The sequence below is a fragment of the Tursiops truncatus genome, chromosome 19, assembly GCF_011762595.2.
Source record: "Tursiops truncatus isolate mTurTru1 chromosome 19, mTurTru1.mat.Y, whole genome shotgun sequence".
In the NCBI taxonomy this organism is placed as follows: domain Eukaryota; kingdom Metazoa; phylum Chordata; class Mammalia; order Artiodactyla; family Delphinidae; genus Tursiops; species Tursiops truncatus.
Window position 1 is genome coordinate 35,787,063 of NC_047052.1, and position 26,028 is coordinate 35,813,090.

Genomic DNA, 26,028 nt, shown 5'->3' on the forward strand with positions numbered 1-26,028 from the left:
CAGGGATGTAATGTATAGCATACCTTTGAAAAGTTGTTAAGAGAGTAGGTCTTAAGAAAAAAAGTTGTAACTATGTGTGGTAGTAGTTGTTAACGAGACTTACTGTGGTGATCTCTTCATAATATATACAAATATCAAATCATTATGTTGTATACCTAAAACTAATACAATGTTGTTTCTTTTAAGTAAAAATAACAAAAACATGCCTATAAATTTTAACTTTAATATGCATGGATCACTCAAACTAAGACAAATTTTTAACTTGTGATATTCACTGAAAAGAATTATATACAATGTTTCTTTTTTAAAACAAAACAGATCAATTCACCCATTTCCGCTACCTCCCACATCCCGCCTCAGGCAACCACCAATCTGTTCCCTGTATCTGAGGTTTTGATTTTTTTTAAAGATTCCACATATAAGAGAGATCGTACAGTATTTGTCTTTCTCTGTCTTATTTCACTTAGCATATTTCACTTAGCACCTAGCATAATGCCCTTAAGGTCCACCTATGTTGTCACAAATGTCACTCCTTTTTATGACTGAATAACATTCCATTGTATGTATGCACACACCACAATTTCTTTATCCATTCCTCCATTAATGGATACTTAGGTTGTTTCCACATTATGGCTATTATAAATAATGCAGCAATGAATCTGTATATTTTTTTCAGTATTATGGACATTTCAACAACATTAATTCTTCCAACTCATGAGCATGAAACATTTTTCCATTTATTTGTGTCTTCAATTTCTCTCATCAATTTCTTTTAGTTTTTAGTGTGCAGGTCTTTCACCTCTTTGATTAAATTTATTCCTAGGTATCTTGTTCTTTTTGATACAATTGTAAATGGGATTGTATTCTTAATTTCTCTTTGATAGCTCATTATTAGTGTATAGAAATGCAACAGATTTTTGTGTATTGATTTGTATCCTGCAACTTTACTGAATTTGCTTATTAGCTCTTTAACAGTTTTCTGATGTTTAGGGTTTTCTATATATAATATGCATATTCATGCCATATGCAAATCATGACAATTTTACTTCTTCCTTTCTAATTTTGGATGCCTTTTGTTTCTTTTTCTTACCTAATTTATCTGGCTAAGACTTCCTATCTGGCTAAGACTGGCTAATACTATGTTGAATAAAAGTGGCAAGAGTGGGCATTATATTAGTGAAACTAATATAATGTTATATGTCAATGACATCTCAATAAAAAATTAAACTAAATTAAATTTAATTTAAAAAAGAAGAAAATGGTTTAAGAGTTTTCAAAGATAATACATAGCTTTTACCACTAAAGGTAGAAAGCATTTAAGATCCAAGATTTCCTGTACTAATATCTTATATTCCAGATTCATTACCAAGTGGCTTTGGTTTAATTTCTGGTTCTGCCTCTCTGTTATGTGACCTGTGAGAATCCACCTCAACTCTATTCATTTTGAGAGAAGGGCCCTTCCAGCCCTAAAGATCTATGACTCTCTGAGTTGCCACCAACCCCGGATGTACTTTTTTTTGAAGCTCTAAATTAATTAAGTTAAAGATACATGATCAGGTCTCCCAAAACACTGTATCAATAGTCTTCAGAAATAATTGAGAATACTCATTAGACCTGAAATCCCTCAAGTCTTGAGTATGCTTCTTTAGGTCTTCACTTGAAAAAAAAACCTTTCTTTATCTCAGTTCTTTTTCCCACCACTGACTTTTTCTTTCTTTGTTTTTTTTTTTTTTTGGCTGCATTGGGTCTTCGTTGCTGAGCTCAGGCTTTCTCTAGTTGCAGTGAGTGGGGGCTACTGTTTGTTGCGGTGCACGGGCTTCTCATTGTGGTGGCTTCTCTTGTTGTGGAGCACAGGCCCTAGTGTGCTGGCTTCAGTAGTTGTGGCTCGCGAGCTCTAAAGCACAGGCTCAGCAGTTGTGGCATTTGGGCTTAGTTGCTCCGCGGCATGTGGGATCTTCCCGGACCTGGGCTCGAACCCATGTCCCCTGCATTGGCAGGCGGATTCTTAACCACTGTGCCACCAGGGAAGTCCCTGGCCACTGACTTTTAATTAGACCACAGATCTTTTAAGTACAGGGAGTGATATTATAAAATGATTAAACACTAAAAACATCACATGCACTTTTAAATGTGCTATTGTTTAGCAAGTACATTTTTAAGTGAACTGCTGTAGAGGTGGGAATTTTAACATTTTCAAAGTCAGGTTTCTGTAATTCTCCACATCAGAAACAAAGATAAAAGGGAATTTGTAAAACGAGGATACTCTGATATTACCAAAAAAATTGGAAGATGGAGAGGCCCTACTTGCAAATGTGACATCTGTGTGGCTAAAGGAGTAAGACCTTATTTGTCTATATTTCTACCTGAAATAATCAAGAAACAGTCAAGTCAGCAAACATTTGGTGCACAGCTCTGCTGGAAACAGACATGAACTAAACAAGGTCAAATGTTAACTCTGCTGAGAGCAGTTGTTCTCATCCTTGGCTGCACATTAGAATTCCCAGGCAGTTTAGAAAAATCTCAACACCACAGCCTCCCTCTAGACAATTAAGTCAGAATCTCTAGGGGTAGAGCCCAGGCATCAGTACTGTTTTTTAAATTCCTCAAATCTAACGTGCAGCCAAGATTGAGAATTTATGGCTGGGGAACAATACCAGCAGTATATTTACAACTCAGAATCAGAATGCATAGTAAAGCAATTCAGTACTTTTAGAATTATGGCTAACAAATCTACAGAAGCTTCCTGGGAAAAGTAGGCTGAAGGCAGAGCCCTGAAATATAGGTAGTTAAGAAAGGTACCATTAATGTTTGTGGGTATATATGTAGGTAGAGAGGATGCATACTAGATATGTAAACAGTATACACTAAGACTCAGGTACATCAAAGGAGATGGCATGATTGCAAAAAAAAAAGAGCTGACCACTACTTTATAATAGCTGACCTAGACATGCAATTCCATTCATCTCACTACTTGGTTACCATGTAAGGCAGAAGAGCAAGACCTGCATCTTGCCACACTGCTGTTGTAACACTACTAGTTTAGTCTGTGACTCTTCTAAGTCTCCTTGATATACCCCTGAGAAGTTTTGGAGTCCAATGGCTTTATTACCCTTCCTTAGTATTACCAGCACTTCACTAGTAATAACATGAGGTATCACTTATTGAGGGTTTAATCTTTGCCAAGCACTATGCTAAGTTTTTTATTTGCATGACTACCTTCTGAGTTAGGTCCTAGTGTCAATATCTCTATTTGTTTAAATGAGGAAGCTGAGACTTAGGTAAATACCTAGCCAAAGTCACAAATTCACTGGTAGGAGTACAGAGTATGCAGTGATTCTACCTCGTGACACTGAATACAATGGCATTCTTTTATGGCAGATTACACTCCCACTCACACACTCCTTTCTTCCTTCCTTATCTAATATATATATATATATATTCTGTAAATATTTATATACTCATACACACACATATTCATACATACACACATATTTAAATGAATGTATTGAGAGTGAGGCAGGGGGGAAAAGGAAATGAAAAGTATTGAAGGATACATGTAGGATTTCCATGAGTATGTTGACTCTTCAGAGAGACAGAAATGTTGGTACAAGCCAAGGGATCAGAGCCAGAGACACCAAGAATCTCCAGGAGAAACATATTAATTCTCATGATTTTCAACAAGTTCATATACCCCCAAACCCCCATGAGATCTGATTCCTCAATTTCTCCAGCCAGAGGTCTTGAGAGAAAAAGAGTGTGGGAAGTGGGTGATTTAGAGTCTCCTCTTGGGCACCCAGAATGAGGTGCTGCTCCCCTCTTCCCAATCCTTTCACGTCTGTGGTCGTTCTTAATCCTTCATTTCCTGGATTTAACCAGAATCCTTCCTCCAGAGGAAGTTGAAGTGAGAAGAGAGTTTACGTATGTAGGGAGAGGAAGAGAGGCAGTTGTGTCACCATGCTCCAACATGAAACTTTCCTAAATGCAAGACTTGAGGTACATAGTATCAATATTATAATTGCCATAACAAAATCCATATCATATTTTACATGTCTGCATAAGTTCCTAAAATGTATCTTCACTGACTTAATTAGCATTTTAATAGCTTAAGGTTAATTATAGTATTAGTTGAACACCTCCTTTGCCGCCTCATCTTTGGAATCTTTACCAAAATTGCTAAGAAAATTAGTTTACTTCTTGATCCAGAGAGGTAACCTGTATTGCTGCATATTATTCCTTCCACTGACAACTCAATCCATGGTCACCTGATTAGGGGCAGAAATTGGTCAAAGATCTTTTAAAAATTTAAGGCAACCCTAAGGGTTTCCCTTTTATCCCAAAGAAAATGAGATGTAGACATATGATTACAACCAGTTGAGGGTTAAGCTAGGATCACGATTTCCAATTCTTTGGCTTCACATGTTAAGCAAGTTCCCCTTTGCATGACATATACATCGATATACATTAAATTGAAACCAACGAGGGAACTGACATGGAAAATATATGGTATATAATGCCAGGAGTATTTTAAAATGTGAAAGCTGAACAAAAGACTAGAGGAAATGCTTTTCAAACTCTTCCAAAAAATAGCAGAGGAAGGAACACTCCCAAACTCATTCTACGAGGCCACCATCACCCTGATACCAAAACCAGACAAAGATGTCACAAAGAAAGAAAACTACAGGCCAATATCACTGATGAACACAGATGCAAAAATCCTCAACAAAATATTAGCATCAGAATCCAACAGCACATTAAAAGGATCATACACCATGATCAAGTGGGTTTTATTCCAGGAATGCAAGGATTCTTCAATATATGCAAATCAATCAATGTGATACATGATATTAACAAACAGAAGGATAAAAACCATATTATCAGCTCAATGGATGCAGAAAGAGCTTTTGACAAAATTCAACACCCATTTACGAGAAAAACCCTCCAGAAAGTAGGCATAGAGAGAACTTACCTCGACATAATAAAAGCTATATATGACAAACACACAGCCAACATCGCTCTCAATGGTGAAAAACTGAAACCATCTCCACTAAGATCAGGAACAAACAAGGTTGCCCACTCTCACCATTATTATTCCACATAGTTTTGGAAGTTTTAGCCACAGCAATCAGAGAAGAAAAAGAAATAAAAGGAATCCAAATTGGAAAAGAAGAAGTAAAGCTGTCACTATTTGCAGATGACATGATACTATACATACAGAATCCTAAAGATGCTACCAGAAAATTACTAGAGCTAATCAATGAGTTTGGTAAAGTAGCAGGATACAAAATTAATGCACAGAAATCTCTGGCATTCCTATACACTAATAATGAAAAATCTAAAAGTGAAATTAAGGAAACACTCCCATTTACCACTGCAACAAAAAGAATAAAATACCTAGGAATAAACCTACCTAAAGAGACAAAAGACCTGTATGCAGAAAACTATAAGACACTGATGAAAGAAATTAAAGATGATAAAAAACAGATGGAGAGATATACCATGTTCTTGCATTGGAAGAATCAACATTGTGAAAATGACTCTACTACCCAAAGCAATCTACAGATTCAATGCAATCCCTATCAAGCTACCACTGGCATTTTTCACAGAACTAGAACAAAAAATTTCACAATTTGTATGGAAACACAAAAGACCCCAAATAGTCAAAGCAATCTTGAGAAAGAAAAATGGAGCTGGAGGAATCAGGCTGCCTGACTTCACACTATACTACAAAGCTACAGTAATCAAGACAGCATGGTACTGGCACAAAAACGGAAATATAGATCAATGGAACAGGACAGAAAGCCCAGAGATAAACCCATGCACATATGGTCACCTTATCTTTGATAAAGGAGGCAAGAATATACAAGGGAGAAAAGACAGCCTCTTCAATAAGTGGTGCTGGGAAAACTAGACAGCTATATGTAAAAGTATGAGATTAGATCACTCCCTAACACCATACACAAAAATAAGCTCAAAATGGATTAAAGACCTAAATGTAAGGCCAGGCACTATAAAACTTAGAGGAAAACATAGGCAGAACACTCTATGACATAAATCACAGCAAGATCCATTTTGACCCACCTCCTAGAGAAATGCACATAAAAAGAAAATAAACAAATGGGACCTAGTGAAACTTAAAAGCTTTTACACAGCAAAGGAAACCATAAACAAGACGAAAAGACAACCCTCAGCATGGGAGAAAATATTTGCAAATGAAGCAACTGACAAAGGATTAATCTACAAAATTTACAAGCAGCTCATGCAGCTTAATATCAAAAAAACAAACAATTCAATCCAAAAATGGGCAGAAGACCTAAATCGACATTTCTCCAAAGAAGATATACAAGTTGCCAACAAACACATGAAAGAATGCTCAGCATCAGTAGTCATTAGAGAAATGTAAATCAAAACTACAATGAGGTATCATGTGACACCAGAGTGACGTAAGTCAGAAGGAGGAAAACAAATACCATACGTTAGCACATATATATGGAATCTAAAAAAAAAAAAAAGAAAAAGACTAGAGGGAAAAGTTACTGAAGAAAGAAAATGAGAATTCTTAATGAAGAGGGTTTCTTAAATTAAGCAATCTTTTTTTTAGTTAGAAACCTAAAATTTAAGCAGCAAACCATATTCAAAGGAAAGGTTGTTCAACCATGGGCTGCTACATAAATTACAGACATTCTCTGATCATAATGAATGACTTGGTTAATAAATGGCCAAATTAATTAAACATGCAATTCAAAAAAATAATCAAAGTCTGTTGTTGCTATTGCTGTTTTTTTACCTGGTTGCCAAAGAGGTTGAATCCATTAATTGCTTCTAGAGCTGCTTTTGCTAAGCCAACAGAGCTGCAAGAGAAAAGGAAATACTTTATAACTCTGATGCATCTGGCTACAAAATAAGAACCATTATCTGGTGAATATTCATAGGCAAGTTTCTTTATTAACACTTATATAACATCTTCCCTAAGAAGAATGATGTCTAAGAAACTTTAGTCTGACATTTCACTATTTTAGTTTTCCTTTCTTATAGTTAGTGACCTTCAGGGAAAAATATTTCTAAGTTCACTTTGATCTAGACAAATGGTCATACTATTGATGGGAGTAGTCTTAACTCCAGTATCATTTATATTCACTAACTCAAGGAAAAAAAAAAAAAGATTAAGTTTAGAGGAAGGTGTACTATGATGACATGTGCACAGCAACACCAGGGTGGGCATCATTAGCTCTGATCAACTAACAGAGCTTTTCTGATGTCAATTCGGAGCCCTAGAAAAGATTTTGCATGCCATACACTTACCACAGAGTGTAGTTTAATATACCCATTCAAATACTCTTTGCTTAGGGTCCAATAAAATAGGCATTATTTTATGCTCACAGAGCAAATGATCATCATACTTCTCATTTTTTGCTATATTCTTCTCTTTGAAATAAAATGTGTACCCCTTTGGCCTCTCAAATGCCTCATACAATAGTGCTGGAAAATGGGAAGACCCAAATTTCATTAAAAATATATGACACTGTCATCTGATAAATATCAACCTTTAAATATTTTAGATCTAATATCTAGTTTATTTTAGTTATTGCAATTTTTTTGTTTTTTCTCAAAGAAACTGCATATTCCATTAATCATTTAAAATTAATGACCTGTCATCATTTCTCTAAAGCAGTGATTATCAAAGTGTGGTTCCCAGAGCAGCAGCATTACCTGGAAACTTGCCAGTTCTCACTGCTCTCTGGGACTGGGGTGTTAACAAGCCCTCCACGTGCTCGAATGGACTTTAAATTTGAGAACCACTGTTCTAAGCTATTTATGTCATCACAATCTATATTTTCTATGGGTTGTTTTACATGAAATGTTAAACAAGTAAGCATTAATTTTACTATAGGATAGTAAATAGGTGGGAAACATTTTAAAATACATGAATGGGAAGGAATATACCCATTATTTTATAACTTTAAATGAAACAGAACCTTTAAAAATTGTGAATCACTATGTTGTACACCTGCAACTTATATAATGTTGTACATCAACTATACTTCAATTTTAAAAAAGGATAATTAATGTATGGAGATAGTGATCAGGTGGAAGATAAAGAGAAGAAAACAAAAACTTATAATTCAATGTCCTAATTTGCATACCTGAGAAACTTTTGACACATTAACTCTCAGATGCCTATTTTAAGTTTTAAAATACCTTGGAATTGATAAAGCAATGCAGTTTATAGGAATAAAGTGAAATCCAGGACCTCAAAGATGAGCTAAGAAAAGGAACAGATTTTTTTGTTTTTATTACAAAAGTGAAAGCACAAAGGTGAGTGACTCATACTATAAGATTTTACTCATAGCCAATATGATCACAGATATAGAAAATCCTAAAGAATCTACAAAAATGTGCTACTGGAGCTATTAAGGACATCTGGCAAGGCCCCAGGAGACAAGATCACTATCAAAATCAATTTTATTTCTACAAACTAGCCATGGACATCTGGAAATTTAAAGTTAAAAATAAATACCACTTACTATCACATGAAATATTTTATCATAAACTTAACAAAATATATGCAAGACCTGAACACTGAAAAACATTTCTGAAAAAATTAAGGAAGACCTAAATAAATAAAGAGCTATCCCATGTTCACAGATTGGAAAACTGAAGATCATTAAGATGTCAGTTCTCTCCAAAATGATCTATAGATTCAATGCAATCCCAATCAAAATATCAACAGGCATTTTTGTAGAAATTGACTAGCTAATTCTAAAATGTATGTGAAAATGTAAAGTCCTGGGTTAGTAACAAAGTTTTTTTAAAGGAGAGCAAAATTGAAGGACTACTTCGGAGGCAGAAGAGCTCCATGACCATGAAGGCAAAAGAAGAAATTTCTGAAAAGATGAGAAGAATCTGTGGTAGCGTAGAGCAGTTCTTCTTGGTTTTAAATAAAGCTATTTATTCCTTAAAAAAAAAAAAAAAAGCTGAAGGACTACTTGATTTCATGACTTACCATAAAGCAACAATTATTAGTACAGTATAGTATGGGTCAGGGCAGACATATAAATCAATAAAATAGTCTAGAAATAAACCCATATGTATATGATCAAAGAGCCAGGTGATTCAATGGGGAAAGAATAGTCTTTAATGGTGTTGGAATAATGAAATATCCATATGGAAAAAAAAATGAACCTCAATCTTTGCCTCACACTGTACACTAAAGCTAATTTGAAATAGATCATGACTTAAATGTAAAAGCTAAAACTATAAATCTTTCAGAACAAAACCTAGGAAAAAATCTCAATTTTGAAGTGGCAAAAATTTCTTAGACACATAAAACACTAACCATAAAAAATTCTGATAAATTAGATTTCATCAGAATTAATATCTCTGATATTCAAAAGATACCATTAATAAAATGAAAAGGCAAGTACGCTCTAGAAGAAAATATTTGTAAAACACATATCTTACAAAAGACTTGTATCCAGAATACACAAAGAACTCTTAAAACTCAGTAAGAATACAAACAACCTATTTTCAAAGTGAGAAAAGGACTTGAACAGACACTTCAAAATGAAGATATATGAAGATACATGAAGATACATAAATGCCACATGAAAAGATGCTCAATAAAATTAGTCAACAGGAAAATACAAATTAAAATGACCACATACTCATAAGAATGATTAAAAATAAAAATACTAACAATACCAAGTGTAGACAAAGATGTGGAGCAATTGAAATTCCTACCATACATTATTGGTAGGAATGAAAAATGGTAAATTCCTTTCAAAAAACAGTTTGGCAGTTTCTTAAAAAGTTAAAATACTTATTATATAACTCAGGAATTCTACTCAGGTATTTTCCAAGAGATATAAAAATATATGTTAACAAAAAGATCTGGATCCAAATAGTCAGGACAGGTTTATTTTTAATAGCCCCAAACTGTCAACAACCCAAATTCCTATCAACAGAAAATGGATAAACCAAACTGTGATTTATCTGTACAATGGGATACTACTTGTCAATAAAAAGGAACAAAAGACTGAAAAAATTAAATGAAATACATGAACGGAAGGTGGAGTTGACATAATTTTCCTTATTCATCTAAGTACCATGAAAAACCCTGGACATTGCATAAACAAAGATAAAAAGGCTCAGAAAAATGGAAAGAAGGCAGACTGCCTAGGAACCTCAGGATTCTAAGAACAGCACTATGGTGAGTCTCCTGAGTACCCTTTTTGCCTCATATATACCAGACTTAGAGCTGAAGAAACCAACAACTAGGAAATGTAGGTAGGTGCATACAAAAAATCCCCAACAAAAGCCAATGGACCAGGAAAAGGGCAGCCTAGCAAAATAGAAAACTTTTAGACAATAACCACTCAAAAAAACTGTGACCCTACTCCCACCCACCCCTGTAAATGCTGAGTGGGAAATTTAGACTTCTACGCTCCTGAGTCTATAATGAGGAACTGCATCCAACATCCAACCACCTCAGTTGTGGTGGTGTCAGAAAAATCCAAGGAGGAAGTCAAGACTTTCATTCCTGATGGATGACAAAAGTCTCCCCTCTCACACCTCAGTGTCAGTGGAGATCACATAGGGTGCCTAAACTTTCATTCCCACCCATCAGTAATTAGGTGAATCTCCCCTTCCTCTTGGGATGGTGCCAGAGGATGTCCAGTGGAGAATTAAAACTTTCACTAATGCCCAGCTGTAAAGCGGCCACACCCTTTCCCTGTCATGTAAGTGGAGGTCAACTGGAAATCAGTAATGAGGTACTTCCATCGTTCCCAGCCAGGGAGGTATTAATGGAAGCCTACTGGGGAGCTAGACATAACAATCCAGACCCAGCAGTAATGAAGAGTCTCCATCTTGGGTGTCAACAAAAAAAAAACCTGGCCTTACATTCTCACCTGGCAGTAATGGGGTGATGTGCCTACCCGCTTCCCCTGCCAGAGTGGTGGCAAAAAATACAGCTAAAATAAAAAAGTAAAGTCCCCAGGGTCTTATAATACCCCCAAAATCCATGTCTCAATAATAATAATTTAAAAAACCACTCATCATATCTAGAAACAGGACTATCTCAAACTGAATAAAAAAGGGCAATCGATAGATAGAAACACTGAGACAAAAGAGATGTGAGAATTATCTAAGATTTTAAAGCAGCCATGACAAAAAGGCTTCAGTGAGCAATTGTGAATATGACTGAAACAAATGAAAAGAGAAAGTCTCAGCTAAGAAACAGAAAGTCACAGCAAATTTTTTAAACTGAAAAATACAATAATCAAAAGCTCAGTGAACAGGATGAAGGAGACAGAAGAAAGAATAGCTAAACTGGAAGATAAAACAATAGAAATAATCAAATCTGAACAAAAGAGAGAAACTAGACTTAAACAAACGAAGAGAACCTCAGGGACCTGTGGGACTTTAACAAAGATTTAACATTCATGTCATTGGACTTCCTGAAGGAGAGGAGAGAAAGGACAGAGTTAAAAAAAAAAAAAAAAGCACTTGAAACAATGGCAGAAATTTTCCCAATTAGCAAGAGACAAAAAGCTGAGTGAGACTCAAACAGAATAAAATAAAAATATCCATTCTAGAACACATCATAACTTCTGAAAACTAAAGACAAAGAAAAATCTTGAAAGTAGCCAGAGAAAACAATTTACCTACAGGGGAAAAGCAATTAAATAACAGTGACTTACTTATAGGAAACCATGAAAGCTAAAAGGATGTGACCCAAGAGTTTTTAAGCATTGAAAGAAAAGAATTGTCAACCTAGAACCTTATACCAATAAATATATTCTATTTATTTAAGCAAGGCATTCTCAGATGAAGGAAAAATAAGAGATCTGTCACAAGCAGATCTACCCTAAAAGTTTGACTAAAGTAAGTTCTCAAAACAGAAAGGAAATGCTAGATAGATAGATAGAAAGAATATGGTAAACAAAAATACTGATAAATACAATAGGTTTTTCTTCTCCTCTTGAGTTTTATAAATTATGTTTGACAGTTACAGCAAAAGTTATAACACTGTGGTTCTAAATGTATATGGAGGAAATATGTAAGATAATTATATTATAATAAATGGGGGAGGGTAACATGACACAAGCAAAGGTAAGCTTTCGATAATCCCTCTAACTGGTAAAATGATGACATCAATACACTGAGTACATATGTATACATAATAATATAGAGCAACCACTAAAAAGCTATAAAAAAGATACATTCAAAACCACTATAGAGAAATCAAAATGGAATTCTAAAAAATGTTTAAGAACCCACAGGAAGGTAGGAAAAAGAAAACAGAGAAATGAAAAAGAGAGAGAGTAAACCTTAAGTTCAAACATATCAATAATTACATTAAATGTAAAAGGTCTAAATACAGCAATTAAAAGAAAGATTGGCAGAGTTGATTTAAAAACATAACCCAACTATATACTGTCTACAAGAAACTAATTTCAAATACAACAATATAGGCAGGTTGAAAGTAAAAGGATTTTAAAAAGAAGTATCATGCAAAAAAGCAAAAGAAAGCATATAACTGAAGTCCCAAGCCCAAGTATTTGGAGATGGGCCTTTGGGAGGTAATTTGGCTTAGATTAGGTCACGAAGGTGGGGCCCCAATGAATAATGGGATTAGTATGTCCATGCCACACAGCATGTGGGATCTTAGTTCCCTGATCAGGGATCAAACCTGCACCCCTTGCAGTGAAAGCATGGAGTCTTAACCACTGGACCACCAGGGAAGTCTGGGGATTAGTATCCCTTTAAGAAGAGATGCCAGAAAGCTTGCTTTCTCTCTCTCTCTCTGCCATGAGAGGACATGGCAAGAAGCTGACCATCTGCAAATCAGAAGAAAGTCCTCACCAGAGAACAGAAATGGCTGGCAACTTGATCTTGGATACTCTAGCCTCCAGAACTATAATAAACAAATTCCTGTTGTTTAAGCTGCCCAGTCTATGGTACTTTGTTATAGCAGCACAAATCAACTAATAAAATTCTATATAACAAGAATATATATATTTTTTCCAGTGCCCACCAACATATACCAAGAGATCATACCTTGGCCATAAACAGAATCTCAAGACTATAAAAGAACTGAAATCATACTGTGTTCTCTAACCACAATGGCATCAAACTAGAACCAATAATAGGACAACAACAGGAACATCTCCCAACACTTGTAAAGAAAACAATACACACCTGTCTACATAATCCACATGAACCAAGGAGGAAGTTTCAAGTGAAATAAAAAAATAGACTGAACTGAATGAAAATGAAAATATAACATCAAAATTTATGTAGTATAACTAAAGTGCTGAGAGGGAAATTAACAGCACTAAATGTATATACTAGCAAAGAGAAAAGCCTCAAATCAATTATCTAAGCCCAATGTAATGAAGCTAGAAAAAGAGCAAAATAAACCTGAAGCAAACAGAAGGAAATAACATAGATAACAGCAGAAATCAATGACATTCAACACAGAAAACAGAAAAAAATGAATGAAACAAACACCTGATTCTTTAAAGAGCAAAAGAAAATTGACAAACCTCTAGAAAGACTAACAAAGAAATAAGACAAAACACACGTGACCAATATTAGGCATAAAACACGAGATACCACTACAGACACTGCAGACATCAAAAGGATAATGAGAAAATACTCTGAACAATTTGATGCACATAACTTAGAAGGAATGAATCGATTCCTGGAAAAGCACAAACTATCACTACTGACCCGATATGAAATAATTTGAATAGCCCTGCAACTATTAAGGAAATTGAATTCATAATTTTCAAATGGTCAAAAAAGAAATCTCCATACATAGATGATTTCATTGAAGAAATCTACCAAACATTTAAAGAAAAACTGACACCAATTCTACACAATCTCTTACAGAAAATAGAGGGAAAAATATACTTCAGAGTTCATTTTATGAAGCTAGCATTAAGCTGATACCAAAACAAATCAAAGACAATACACAAAAAGAAAACTACAGACCAGTATCTCTCATGAATACAGATATTAAAATCCTTTTTCAAAAAATTAGCAAATGGAATTTAGCAATATGTGGAGTGAATTATCACCATAACTGACCAAGTGAGGTTTATTTTAGGGATGCAAGGCTAGTTTGATAATCAAAAATCAATCAATATAATCCACCATATTAGTAGGCTAAAGAAGAAAATTGACATGATCATCTCAGTGGTATTAGCAGAGGAATAGATACATAGAACCCAGAAAGAGACCAATACAAATATGTCCACTTTATTTTTAACACAGCACAAAGGCATTTCAATGGAGGAAAGATGGCCTTTTCAACAAATGCAAATAATGCTGAAGCAATTGGACATTCATATGGAAAAAAAAAAAAAAGAACTTCAACCTAAGTCTCATCACACCTTATACAAAGTTAACTCAAAATAGATCATGAACTTAAGTATAAGACATAACACTATATAACTTTTGCAAAACAAACCATCAGAGAAAATCATCAGAATCAAGGGTTAGGCAAAGAGTTGTCAGACTTTACACCAAAAGCCCAATCCATGAAGGGAAAAATTATAAAATGGATTTCATAAGAGTTTTGCGCTAACAAAAAAACAAGCTACAGACTGGGAGGATATATTTGCAAAACAAAGAACTGACAAAGGACTCGTATCAAGAATTATATAAAGAACTCTCAAAAATCAACAATAAAAAATAATCCAACTAGAAAATGAGCAAAAGACATGAGACATTTTGCTGAAGAGGATATGCAGATGGTATATAAGCACATGAAAAGATCCAGTATCATTATCCATTAGGAAATGCAAATTAAAACCACAATAAGATATCACTACAAACCAATCAGAGTAACTAAAACAAAAAATAGTGATTACACCAAATGCTGGCAAAGATGCAGAGAAATTACACTACTCATACATTGCTGGTAGGATGTAAAGCAATATAGGAACTCTAAAAAACAGGCTTGCAGTTTTTTAAAAATCTAAACATGCAACTACCCACCAAATGAACTACTGGACATTTATCCCAGATAAATGAAAACTTTTGTTCACACAAAAACATATTTAAAAAAAAAATTTTTTTTTTTGGTTACTTGTGCTTTAGGTGTCATAGTTAAGGTGTGACCTTGTCTAACCCAAGGTCACAATAATCTACAACTATGTTTTCTTCTAAGAGTCTTATACTTTTAGCTCTTACTACCAGTCATTGACCCACTTCCAGTTATTTTTTGTACATGATATGAAGTAGGATCCAAATTCATTCCTTTACATATGGCTATCCAGTTGTCCCAGCACCATTTGTTGAAAAGACTACTCTTTCTCTATCAATTATCTTTGTACCTTTGTCAAAATCAACTGACCATAGATGGGTTTATTTCTAGATCATTAATTCGACTGCATTGATCTCTATATCTGTTGTTACACCAGTACCACACTTTTAAAGTATTGTAGAAGATTACTATAACTACAGTAAGCTCATTATTGTAGTAAATTTTGAAGTTGCAAAGTGTGACTCCTCCAACTTTGTTCTCAATGTTGTTTTGGCTATTCTGGGTCCCTTGCATTTCCATATAAATTTTAGGATCAGTTTGTCAATTTGTATAAAAAAGACAGATTTTTGATATAGAGTACATTGAACACAGGATATCTTTCCATTCTTGTATGTCTTAATTTTTTTCAACAATATTTTATAGTTTTTGATGTACAAGTCTTGCATTTCCTTTGTTTATCCCCTCTACTTTTAAAATGAGGAAACTAAGCCCTGAGAGATGAAGTGTAAGTGGCTTTCAAATGCATCCTTACTTTCTCTTTGGTGAAAACTCTCTTCCCTACTAGAATCTATGCAGATCATTTTACCCTGGTTCTCAAGAACAACTGAGCCAATAATCTGGGATTAAGATACTGCCCTACTGCCTCAAATCTGCTATCTAGCTTTTCATTGCCTGAAGAAGTACCTGATGCTTCCACAGGTTAAACAAATTCCATAACAATTCATGTGGTACTGCTAGTATACTTAAGACAAGGGACACAGTCTCTTTTCATAGCCAAAGTCACTTTAGAGAAATGACAAGAAGGAATAAAGTCCAAATGAAGAATATGTGGTGGTTTAACACACGTCTGCATTGAGGACACGGGGAGGGGGAAGGGTAAAATGGGACGATGTGAGAGATTAGCATTGACATATATACACTACCAAATGTAAAATGGATGGCTAGTGGGAAGCTGCTGCATAGCACAGGGAGATCAGCTTGGTGCTTTGTGACCACCTAGAGGGGTGGGATAGGGAGGGTGGGAGGGAGGGGATATGGGGCTATATATGTATATGTATAGCTGATTCACTTTGTTATACAGCAGAAACTAACACGACATTGTAAAGCAATTATACTCCAATAAAGATGTTTAAAAAAAAAACAAAACACGTCTTCAAAATCTTTTCTTTTTTTTTTTTTTTTTTTTTGCAGTACGCAGGCCTCTCACTGTTGTGGCCTCTCCCGTTGCAGAGTACAGGCTCTGGACGTGCAGGCTCAGCGGCCATGGCTCACGGGCCCAGCCGCTCCGCAGCATATGGGATCTTCCCGGACCGGGGCATGAACCTGTGTCCCCTGCATCGGCAGGCTAACTCTCAACCACTGCGCCACCAGCGAAGCCCACGTCTTCAAAATCTTTGACACTTCTCCCATCACAAGGTGGAGAATCACTAGAATATGGCCTGGTCTTACTGACTCTAACAAACAGGATGTAGTGAAAGTTATGCTGCATCATTTCCGAGGCTAGGTCATGAAAAGAAATACAGCTCCCACCTGGCCTGTGGGTTTTGAGACACTGAACCTTGGAACCTAGCCTCCATGCTGTGAGGAAACTATATGGAAAAACTTCATATATGGGTCTTCTGGCAGACAGCTCCTGCCAAAGTCCCAGTCAACACTCTGATACCTGAGTGAGGAAGCCTTCAAAGTTGACTCTAGCCCCAGCCACAACTGATGGCAAACACATGAGACCCTAAGCACCCTAGCTTAGCCTAGTCAACCCTCTGAACCATGTGAGTTAACAATAATAAAAGATTGTTGTTGTTTTATGCTTCTAAGTTTGGGGTTGTTTATTTGAAATAATAGGTAACCATTTAAGAACCTAAGGCAGCTTCCTAACTGCACATGCACCCAGCACAATCATACCTATTCTTGCATACTTCAAATGGAAACCAAACAGTACCTGCATAAGAATTCTAAATTCTCAGAACTTAAGAGTTAGAAGAGCCCGTAGGAGTCATATGCTCTGACAATGCATGCAAAAACATTCACTGCCGACTGGTTTTTTTGCTTAAGGATGTGTCCCCAATGCCCTAGGAGTCTCCATTAGCCCCCAGTGCACCAACGCTTACAGGCATTTAACCTAGTAATACCAGAAAACTTCCACTTACAGTGCGAGGTATATGTGTTATTAAGACTATTCACAGTATTTTGAGAAGTGAGAGAAAATAACTTATTCAAAAGGCAAATACATAAAAAATTCTGTACTGGAGGAGATACATAATATAGCCAGTCCAAGGTTCTATGTTTAAAAATGATGCAAAAAGACAGCTAAGGGATGAATTTGGAAACTGTCTTCTAAATAAAGCATTACAAAAGAAAGAAACACTGTACCTGGACTAGAGAAAAGGTCAAATTCTTAACATTTTAATTTTCTTTCCCAATGCAATTGGTTGAATAATTGGACTTAATTGAAATTCACAAATATGTTAATTTATTATTTACTGGTTATTTAAAACTCTGGCAACAGCAAGCTATTTAGAAACAGAAACACACTCCTATTGTGATCTTACATTTATTGGCAAATATAATACGTATGTTGTAAGAATTAAAAGTATTTTACTGGCACAAGACATTATCAGAAAATTATTCCATGATTAGCTAATGCACATATTAATATTAGGTGACTGTAACCAACAGAACATTCACCAATTTGATTCTTGCAAGGCGTTACCTCAACACTTACTTACGGGAACTAAAGTAAAATGATGTTTACCTGGGAGATAGTTTGTAATAAAGCTATTTATTGCATAAATGAAAGCTTTCCTAGAAAAGATGATGGGTTTGGACTAGGTGATTTAAAACCCACCATGGAATCCAAAAAATTAACTGGCAAGCATGGAAACTAAATTTACAATCTCCTATTCATTAACCTTATGCTTAAACTCCCTAAGCTATCCAATCATACTTTCTGAAAGAAAAAGGACTTTACAGTACTATAGTTTTAATGGGTGTTCATGAATTGCTCAGTACAGAAAAAATACATAAAATGAAGCAGAATGGATGGATAGCTGTTTGTATCATAGCTCAATGACTGGAACATCAAAAATGACTTAAGGAGACTAAGTAGTTACTTTAAATAACAAGCACTGTATGAAGTAAAATGGCCACTAAAAGCATCTTAAACTGAGTAAAGTAGAGCCATGTGGTTACTTATCTGATATTTTAGTGATAGCTTTCTTTATTGCAAAAGCCTAGAGAACAGAACATAAAACCGTAAAACAGAAAAAAAAAAAAAACAACCACACACACAAAAAACCCAATAATCTTTCCATTTGGATATATAACTACAATAATCTTTCCATTTGGGCATATATTACTAAATTACTACTAAGTTATTACAGCTTTCCTTTTTGTTTCCCAATAGCCAAAAAATTCAAAGTTAGGTTTGGGATTCAATTCACATTTTATAGAAGACTCATCTCTTCTCCAAAACAGAGTTTTGGTTTAAAGGGTTTAAAGATAGCCCCAAGGTGTAGAAATATCCTTACATAAATGAGGAAGGGAAAATATTAAAATTAAAAACTTGAATTAAACTTGGAGCAGTTAAGAGGACTACCTGGATATGTAACTCTGGGGATTAAGAATTAGTGTTATAATAAATAGGTACCAAAAGAATATATGAAGGAAAATGCAATTAAATCCAATAATATAAGATTTTTAAATGTAAGGGAATTTATTAAAAGACTTAGAGAATAAACAGAAGAAAAAAGGAGAATTATTTGAAATAGTTCCAGACACCCTAGGAGAAACTAAAAGGAGCATGTTGTTTGAGGAAAGTTAAGTCAACAGAAAAATCGGGAGAGCAGCGAATGGTTACTTAGGAAACATTTAGAGTTATACTGAACTTAGAGCAATGGATTCTTTTACCAAATCCCTGAAAAGGGTGAGGCTGCTGCGAGAATGGTGTTGGTTAAATGTAATGAGATCACTTTTTAGAAAACAATTCTGAAGTTTATCTAAGAAATGCTAAATAATTCAAGAATTTGGACTGAAAGAGATACCAGCAAACCTGGGGCTGAAAAGGGTAGAATCAGGAAGGGACTGACAAAAGCATTATGCTGAATCAAGCTTTACTGATTGCTAAGCAAAGATATCCTTGAAACTTAGCAAAATGTCACCAAGATTGTACACCCTGCCGTTCTTTCAAACTTTAGGAAAACTTTTTCAGACTTCAAATTACAACGTGATACAGTAAAAATAACATTGGATTTGGAGGCCAACCACCTGGAATTCAGTTCTAGCTCTACTCACTTTTGATTTGAATCATTTAAGGAGTGGAGGGGAGGAAATTATAAAACCTTCTAAACTTTAGCTTCCTCCTGTATAAAAGGTAGTAATGTTTCCTGCTTGGCCTAAATAAAAATTATTCTGTAACTGTACAGTGCTACAGATTGCAATTATTAGAGGACCGCTGAGCATGGATGCTGAAGAGAGAGCCTCTATCCTCAGAATACTATGTGTAGGGACTTCCCTGGTGGCACAGTAGTTGAGAATCCACCTGCCAACACAGGGGACACGGGTTTGATACCTGGTCCGGGAAGATCCCACACGTCGTGAAGCAACTAAGCGCGTGCACCGCAACTACAGAGCCTGCACTCTAAAGCCCGCACACCTAGAGTCCGTGCTCCACAACAAGAGAAGCCACTGCAGTGAGAAGCCCACGCACCACAACAAAGAGTAGCCCTCGCTCGCAGCAACTAGAGAAAGCCCATGCGCAGCAACGAAGACCCAAAAGAGCCAAAAATAAATAAATTTACTAAAAAAAAAAAAAGGAATACTATGTGTGTATGTTTTGGGGGCCCGGGGGCAGTAATCTTCTTTGATCAACATGCAGTTTAGAAGGGATGTGCACACTGTGGCAAAAGAAAAAGGGACATTTACCAAGCCAGTGAGCACAAGGCCTTAGGGAGCATCAAGGCGATAGTCAGATTGTGCTCTCTCTGATTCCTGCTAAGGAGAATTGCATGGCAGAGATGGAGAATGACAAAGAAAGTTAGAGGGCAAAGGGCAGTATGAGTACTTACAGCAAGAATTACTGTTTTATTTCAGGCTTTCTAAAATTATGAGAACAGTTTAAGGATATAACAAGGATATTGCATTAAGCAATCCTTGGATCAGATCCAACTAGGCACAGATAGTTCTGGGATGTCTTGCAGCAATAGACTAAGAGGTGTGACTTAATCCCTTACTGGTAGTGGCTCTACATTCTACTCCCTGGGCATAAGCACAGAACAGATTGCCAACAAACACAGGAAAGGATGCTCAACATCACTAATCATTAGAAAATACAAATGAAAACTACAATGAGGTATCACCTCACATCAGTCAGAATGGCCATCATCAAAATATCTACAAACAATAAATGCTGGAGAGGGTGTGGAGAAAAGGGAACCCCCTTGCACTGTTGGTGGGAATGTAAATTGATACAGCCACTATGGAGAACAGTATGGAGGTTCCTTCAAAAACTAAAAAGAGAACTACCATAAGACCCAGCAATCCCACTACTGGGCATATACCCTGAGAAAACCATAATTCAAAAGAGTCATGTACCACAATGGTCACTGCAGCTCTATTTACAATAGCCAGGACATGGAAGCAACCTAAGTGTCCATCGACAGATGAATGGATAAAGAAGATGTGGCACATATACACAATGGAATATTACTCAGCCATAAAAAGAAACGAAATTGAGTTATTTGTAGTGAGTTGGATGGACCTAGAGTGTGTCATACAGAATGAAGTAAGTCAGAAAGAGAAAAACAAATACCGTATGCTAGCACATAATATATGGAATCTAAAAAAAAAAAAAAAAAAAAAGACTAGAGGGAAAAATTACTGAACAAAGAAAATGACAATTCTTAATCAAGAGGTTTTTTTTAATTAAGCAATCTTTTTTTAGTTAGAAACCTAAAATTTAAGCAGTAAATCATATTCAAAGGAAAGGTTGTTCAACCATGGGATCTAAAAAAAAAAAATGGTTCTGATGAACCTAGGGACAGGACAAGAATAAAGATGAAGATGTAGACAATGGACTTGAAGACATGGGGAGGGGGAAGGGTAAGCTGAAACAAAGTCAGAGAGTGGCACTGACATATATACACTACCAAATGTAAAATAGATAGTGGGAAGCAGCTGCATAGCACAGGGAGGTCAGCTAGGTGCTTTGTGACCACCTAGAGGGTTGGGATAGGGAGGGTGGGAGGGAGATGCAAGAGGGAGGGGATATGGGGATATATGTATACGTATAGCTGATACACTTCGTTATACAGCAGCAACTAACACAACAATGTAAAGCAATTATACGCCAATAAAGATGTTAAAAAAAATTAAAAAAAAAAAGAAAGATATTGGTCTTCCACCACTGCTGCCATCACTACGTCCATGAGTGCCTTAGGGCTCAGGTCTCCCATAGTTTCAAAACAGACCATTTTGGCAGCAGAGGTGACATATCTCAAATAGGCTTGTGGATATCTGAGCTAAGAAACATTTGGGGAAAAAAAAGGTTTGAAGTTCTTTTAAGTGTTCTACCATGGAAAATTAGAAGATGAATGCTAAATGTATAAAACCCATCATCCAAAGCTAAATGGCAAACTTCATTTCCCATCCATTTGAATAAAACTGGCCTGCTACAATTGAGATTAATTTTGCATGGAAAAGGTAGCAAAGAACATCACTTAATGATCTTCCTAGCCTTGAAATAAAATCCTTAATGATTCAGTTTAAAGATGGCACAGTTACAGGAAAACATGTTGGAGCCTCTGTTTTTTTCGCTAGGGACCTCTCAATACCCTCACTTTCTAGGGTTAATGGTAACTTTTACCCAAGGTTCTTTCTGAGCTTACTACAATTTTTATAAATAGGAAAAACCCTACTCCAAATATTTTATACTGAAAATAATGTCAGTGGGACCATACTGGCATATATTAAATATTTATTAAGAAGCAGAAAAGGGGTCTGATAAATCATAAATACTGAAAAGGTAAATTTAAAAAAATCACCTTTTCCAATCATATGAACTTTCTGTCTTGAATTTGACTGATAATCTGGAATGCTGAGAACTTATAGCTGAAATATAATGTTATCTTCCTATTTTTAGTATTTGCCAGAATTTGTTTAACGTCTGAATTGCACTTTACCACAAACTATTTCTCTCCTTTACTGTCTTCCTTACATATTGCTATTATTCTACTCTGTATTATAAAAATGCCTCATATGAATCATAAAACTTATAGGAAAGTTTGTATGTTAGCTGTCCGGAGTTAAATGAAAAATCTTTTTTGTTTCAATCTTTGTTATTAAAATATTCTTAAATATGTGAGTATACTTACATTTCAGTGTTTACTTATGCCAGGTGTTCAAATGCTTTATATATACTAACTCAATCATTACAACAACTTTATAAAGTAGAGTACATTACTATCTCCATTTTATAAATCAGGAAACTGAGGCACAGAGATCTTATACAGCTAGTGATCTGGAGCCAGTTTTTAGTTTACTAAATATCTTATATCAGCTTAATTTTTTGTGTGTAATTAGTCCTTCTATCCAAAAAAGTAGAGAGCTGCAGATTCCTCTTAACCAGTGTTTCCTAAACTTTCTTCAAGTCTCAATAAAGAGACTAAACTGACCTATAGCTGATAACCTTTAGGTTTTTAAATCTTTTACTGTGAAATGGATAGGACTGATTGAGCTACACTTTTTAGTTAAACAAAATATAAAGGGTATGAGTATCTCTTGTTACAATAAAAATCAGCTCTATAACACGAAAGGGAATTTTACATGCAATGCATATACAGTTGCTGTTTGGCAATTTTAATGTACTTGATCTTTCAAACAGTGTCATTTCAGAGAGGAAAAAGAAAATGACTTGGTTGAGCAGAAAGGCCAAGCCTTGGACTGGATACTGATATGCACGTACTGACACCTTGGGAAGCTGGGAAAGACACCCTGCTCTTTTCCTGCATCTGTTGATGGGCACTGAGAGCAGACTCTTCCTTTAATTTTATGTGAATTTCATCTGAATCATATATAGAAAAAAGGAGATGAAAATTACATAGAAACCAGAGTTCTAATCTAGTTCTTTGATTTTTGTTCATGCTCCACACATTTAAATTAAAACAAACAAACAAACACTCAGAAATCAGCAAATTACCTCGAATGCAGCTCTGTGCTGCCATTATTATATTTGCTTCCTCTTTCCCAGACACCAAAGTCAGGCACACGGTAAACTCTTTCTACACAAAATACAAGGTTCTGAATAAAAGAGACCTAAAAGAAAAGAGATGAAACATAAGGACACGTAAAATAACAGGACCTTTAGATATTGATAAGAACAATCAGATATTTGAAAATTTGGATTTGAAATTCAAAATGTATTTGCCTACCAACACTTTTTTAACATGCTGAAATTTTTGTGATTATTACATTACTATGAATACACTCTTATATCCAGTTTTTCTAATATAAAGCCTAAAGTGAGAACCTAGTATAAATAGTACAGAAATAAAATTTAAATCCTGTCAATGTTCCAACTATAATTCTTCAATGATGTATCTATCAACATTACTGTTCATGAGGGCTGTGCCTCTTAAGAATTAAGAAAAATATAAAGCACTGTTTTATACTAGATAATAATATTTGGAATCTAAAATGTCAAATGTTAAAGAAGTCTAACACTTTGGAGATAAAAAGGTATTTTTCAGTTCTAAAATGAGTCAGTCTCATGGTAGATCAACCTAGAGTCTTGAGTTTATTACTCATGGAATCTGATCTTCCTCCTGCCGTTTCTATAGCTATAGGTACCCATTTTTATACACTCAAAGCTTACAGTTGGAGATGGGCCCAACCAATAGGCCAGAAATCACAGCTTTCATGTAAAGATTTCAAACATTTGATTAAATTTGTACTTTCAATAGTAACTATGGAAAGCAGAGATTATGGTCAGTTCTCACTTAAAAGTTTATTCATTTTAATAAAAACAATATCTTATGTGGGCTACTGGTCCTAATTACAGGGTTTTTAATTTAGTCATCATGTTTGGTTCAATATTGCATACTGAATATGTGCATCTTGTCTACCCTCTGTCTCGTTATCCCTCTAAAGTGGTAATACATATTCCCTGACCTCCACCCTACACACCTAATTAATTTAATGCATATATTCTTAAGAATGACACATAATAACACTAAAAACCAAGGTAAAGTTCCACCAGTAGACTAGAAACTTTGAGAAATTATAGAAAAAGAGAAAGCAGTAGGAAAGAATTGGTTGAGAAATCAGAGCAGAGGAAAACACAGCCTCTTAAAATGATTCTTCCTTGTTCTCTAGGGTCTCTAGAAAGTCTCTAAGCCCAGAGTTAACAAATACATTGCTCAAGAGTTGACCAGGAAGCAGTCTACATACGTTCTCTCACAAATGATGAATGGCTGAGGCAGTTGAATCCGTGACCTTTTCATTCTCAATCCCAACATAGAGATATCTGCCCTCAGAGCCAAGAACAGCTCACATATTTCAGTGAAGGAAAAAGCAATTAGGGTGTTGGGGCCTCACACAGAAATATAACAGAGCATTCTAGGTTTTCATAAAACACAAACCTATCCTGTCACTTCTCCACCAAAGAGTGGAGCAGTACACACCTCCAGTAAACATTTTTTTACTTCAAATATTGGGGAGGGTCTTCCCAGCTTTCCCAATTTCTTGTTACCTTACCTATTTCCCTAAGGAAAACCTGCCCATATAAAAATTGTGGTGTAATTTTATAAAACCTGATGTCTTCAGCTTTTCCATGGTCTTTAGAGTTATTTAGATTCTATAAAACGTACAGGAAATACTTAATACTTGTCAGGTCTCCAAGTTAAAAGATTTGAAACCATCTAAATCCTTCTTCCTCTTATGACAAACTTCTTAAGTATATAGTCCATATACTTGCTTCTTCCCCCTCTTAGGAGGACTTTAGGACCAGGGCTGGGTCCAAGTGAGGCAGTATACTCAGGCTGCATGAATGGTGTAATAGTTGGCCAAGAAGGCATTTTTGGCTAATAAGTCCCATAAGTAAAACTAAAATACCACTTACATTCCAGTTCCGCAAAAAAGGAGTTTAGAAATTGCCATTCCACTTCATCCTAACAAATAAAAAGCTTTTTAACTCTTCTTGGATCCATGAGAGGGGGGAGGACACAGAGCAAACTGCTATCCCAAGACTGGAGAGACCCACAGGCAAAAACAGGCAGTTATGGCTCCCTAGAGCATAGACTCATGAGCAGAAACCACCTAGGGAATCAGTGCTGGGGTAGTAAAATCTGAACTGTAACTGACAAATTGCTAGAGGCTCACTTAAAAACTCTTGAAAGGTAAAAACTCCAGGGCGACCCAGTCATAACAGGGTCCCGACAGTATTGTGAGATTTACCTCCAAGAACTCAGCCAGGTTCCCACAGAAAATATCCTAGGAAAATCCCCTGTAGCTTCCAGCAAGGAGAGGGAAAAAGTAACCATTTTGAAATACATTGAAACATTCTGTTTTTCTTAAGAGGGTCTCCCCTTAGGGGAAACTAGTTAATCAAAGCCAGACCTGCTGGGCTATTTTCAGAGCGTAACTGACTGGGGAAGGGAAATACCCAATTCCAGCCAGCTCTAACCTTCCACATGGGGAACAGAAATTTTCAATTCCAGCCTACCAGAGCCATCCTGTCCTACCTAAGGGGAGAGAAAAAAACT

General features: G+C 35.7%; 1 protein-coding gene across 4 annotated transcripts in view; it reads right to left on the minus strand.

Annotated features, from left to right (window-relative positions):
• The window catches only part of PHKB (phosphorylase kinase regulatory subunit beta), a 193,756-nt gene that overhangs the window by 122,251 nt on the left and 45,477 nt on the right, over positions 1-26,028 (minus strand). For 3 of the 4 annotated variants that reach the window (XM_073795660.1, XM_033845059.2, XM_033845058.2), the window contains 2 exons: positions 23,466-23,581; positions 6,785-6,848 (listed from right to left, as the gene is read on the minus strand). In XM_073795660.1, coding sequence (XP_073651761.1) covers positions 6,785-6,848; positions 23,466-23,581 — 180 coding nt within the window. The remainder of the gene's footprint in view (positions 1-6,784; positions 6,849-23,465; positions 23,582-26,028) is intronic. The other variant, XM_073795661.1, reaches the window with a different exon arrangement.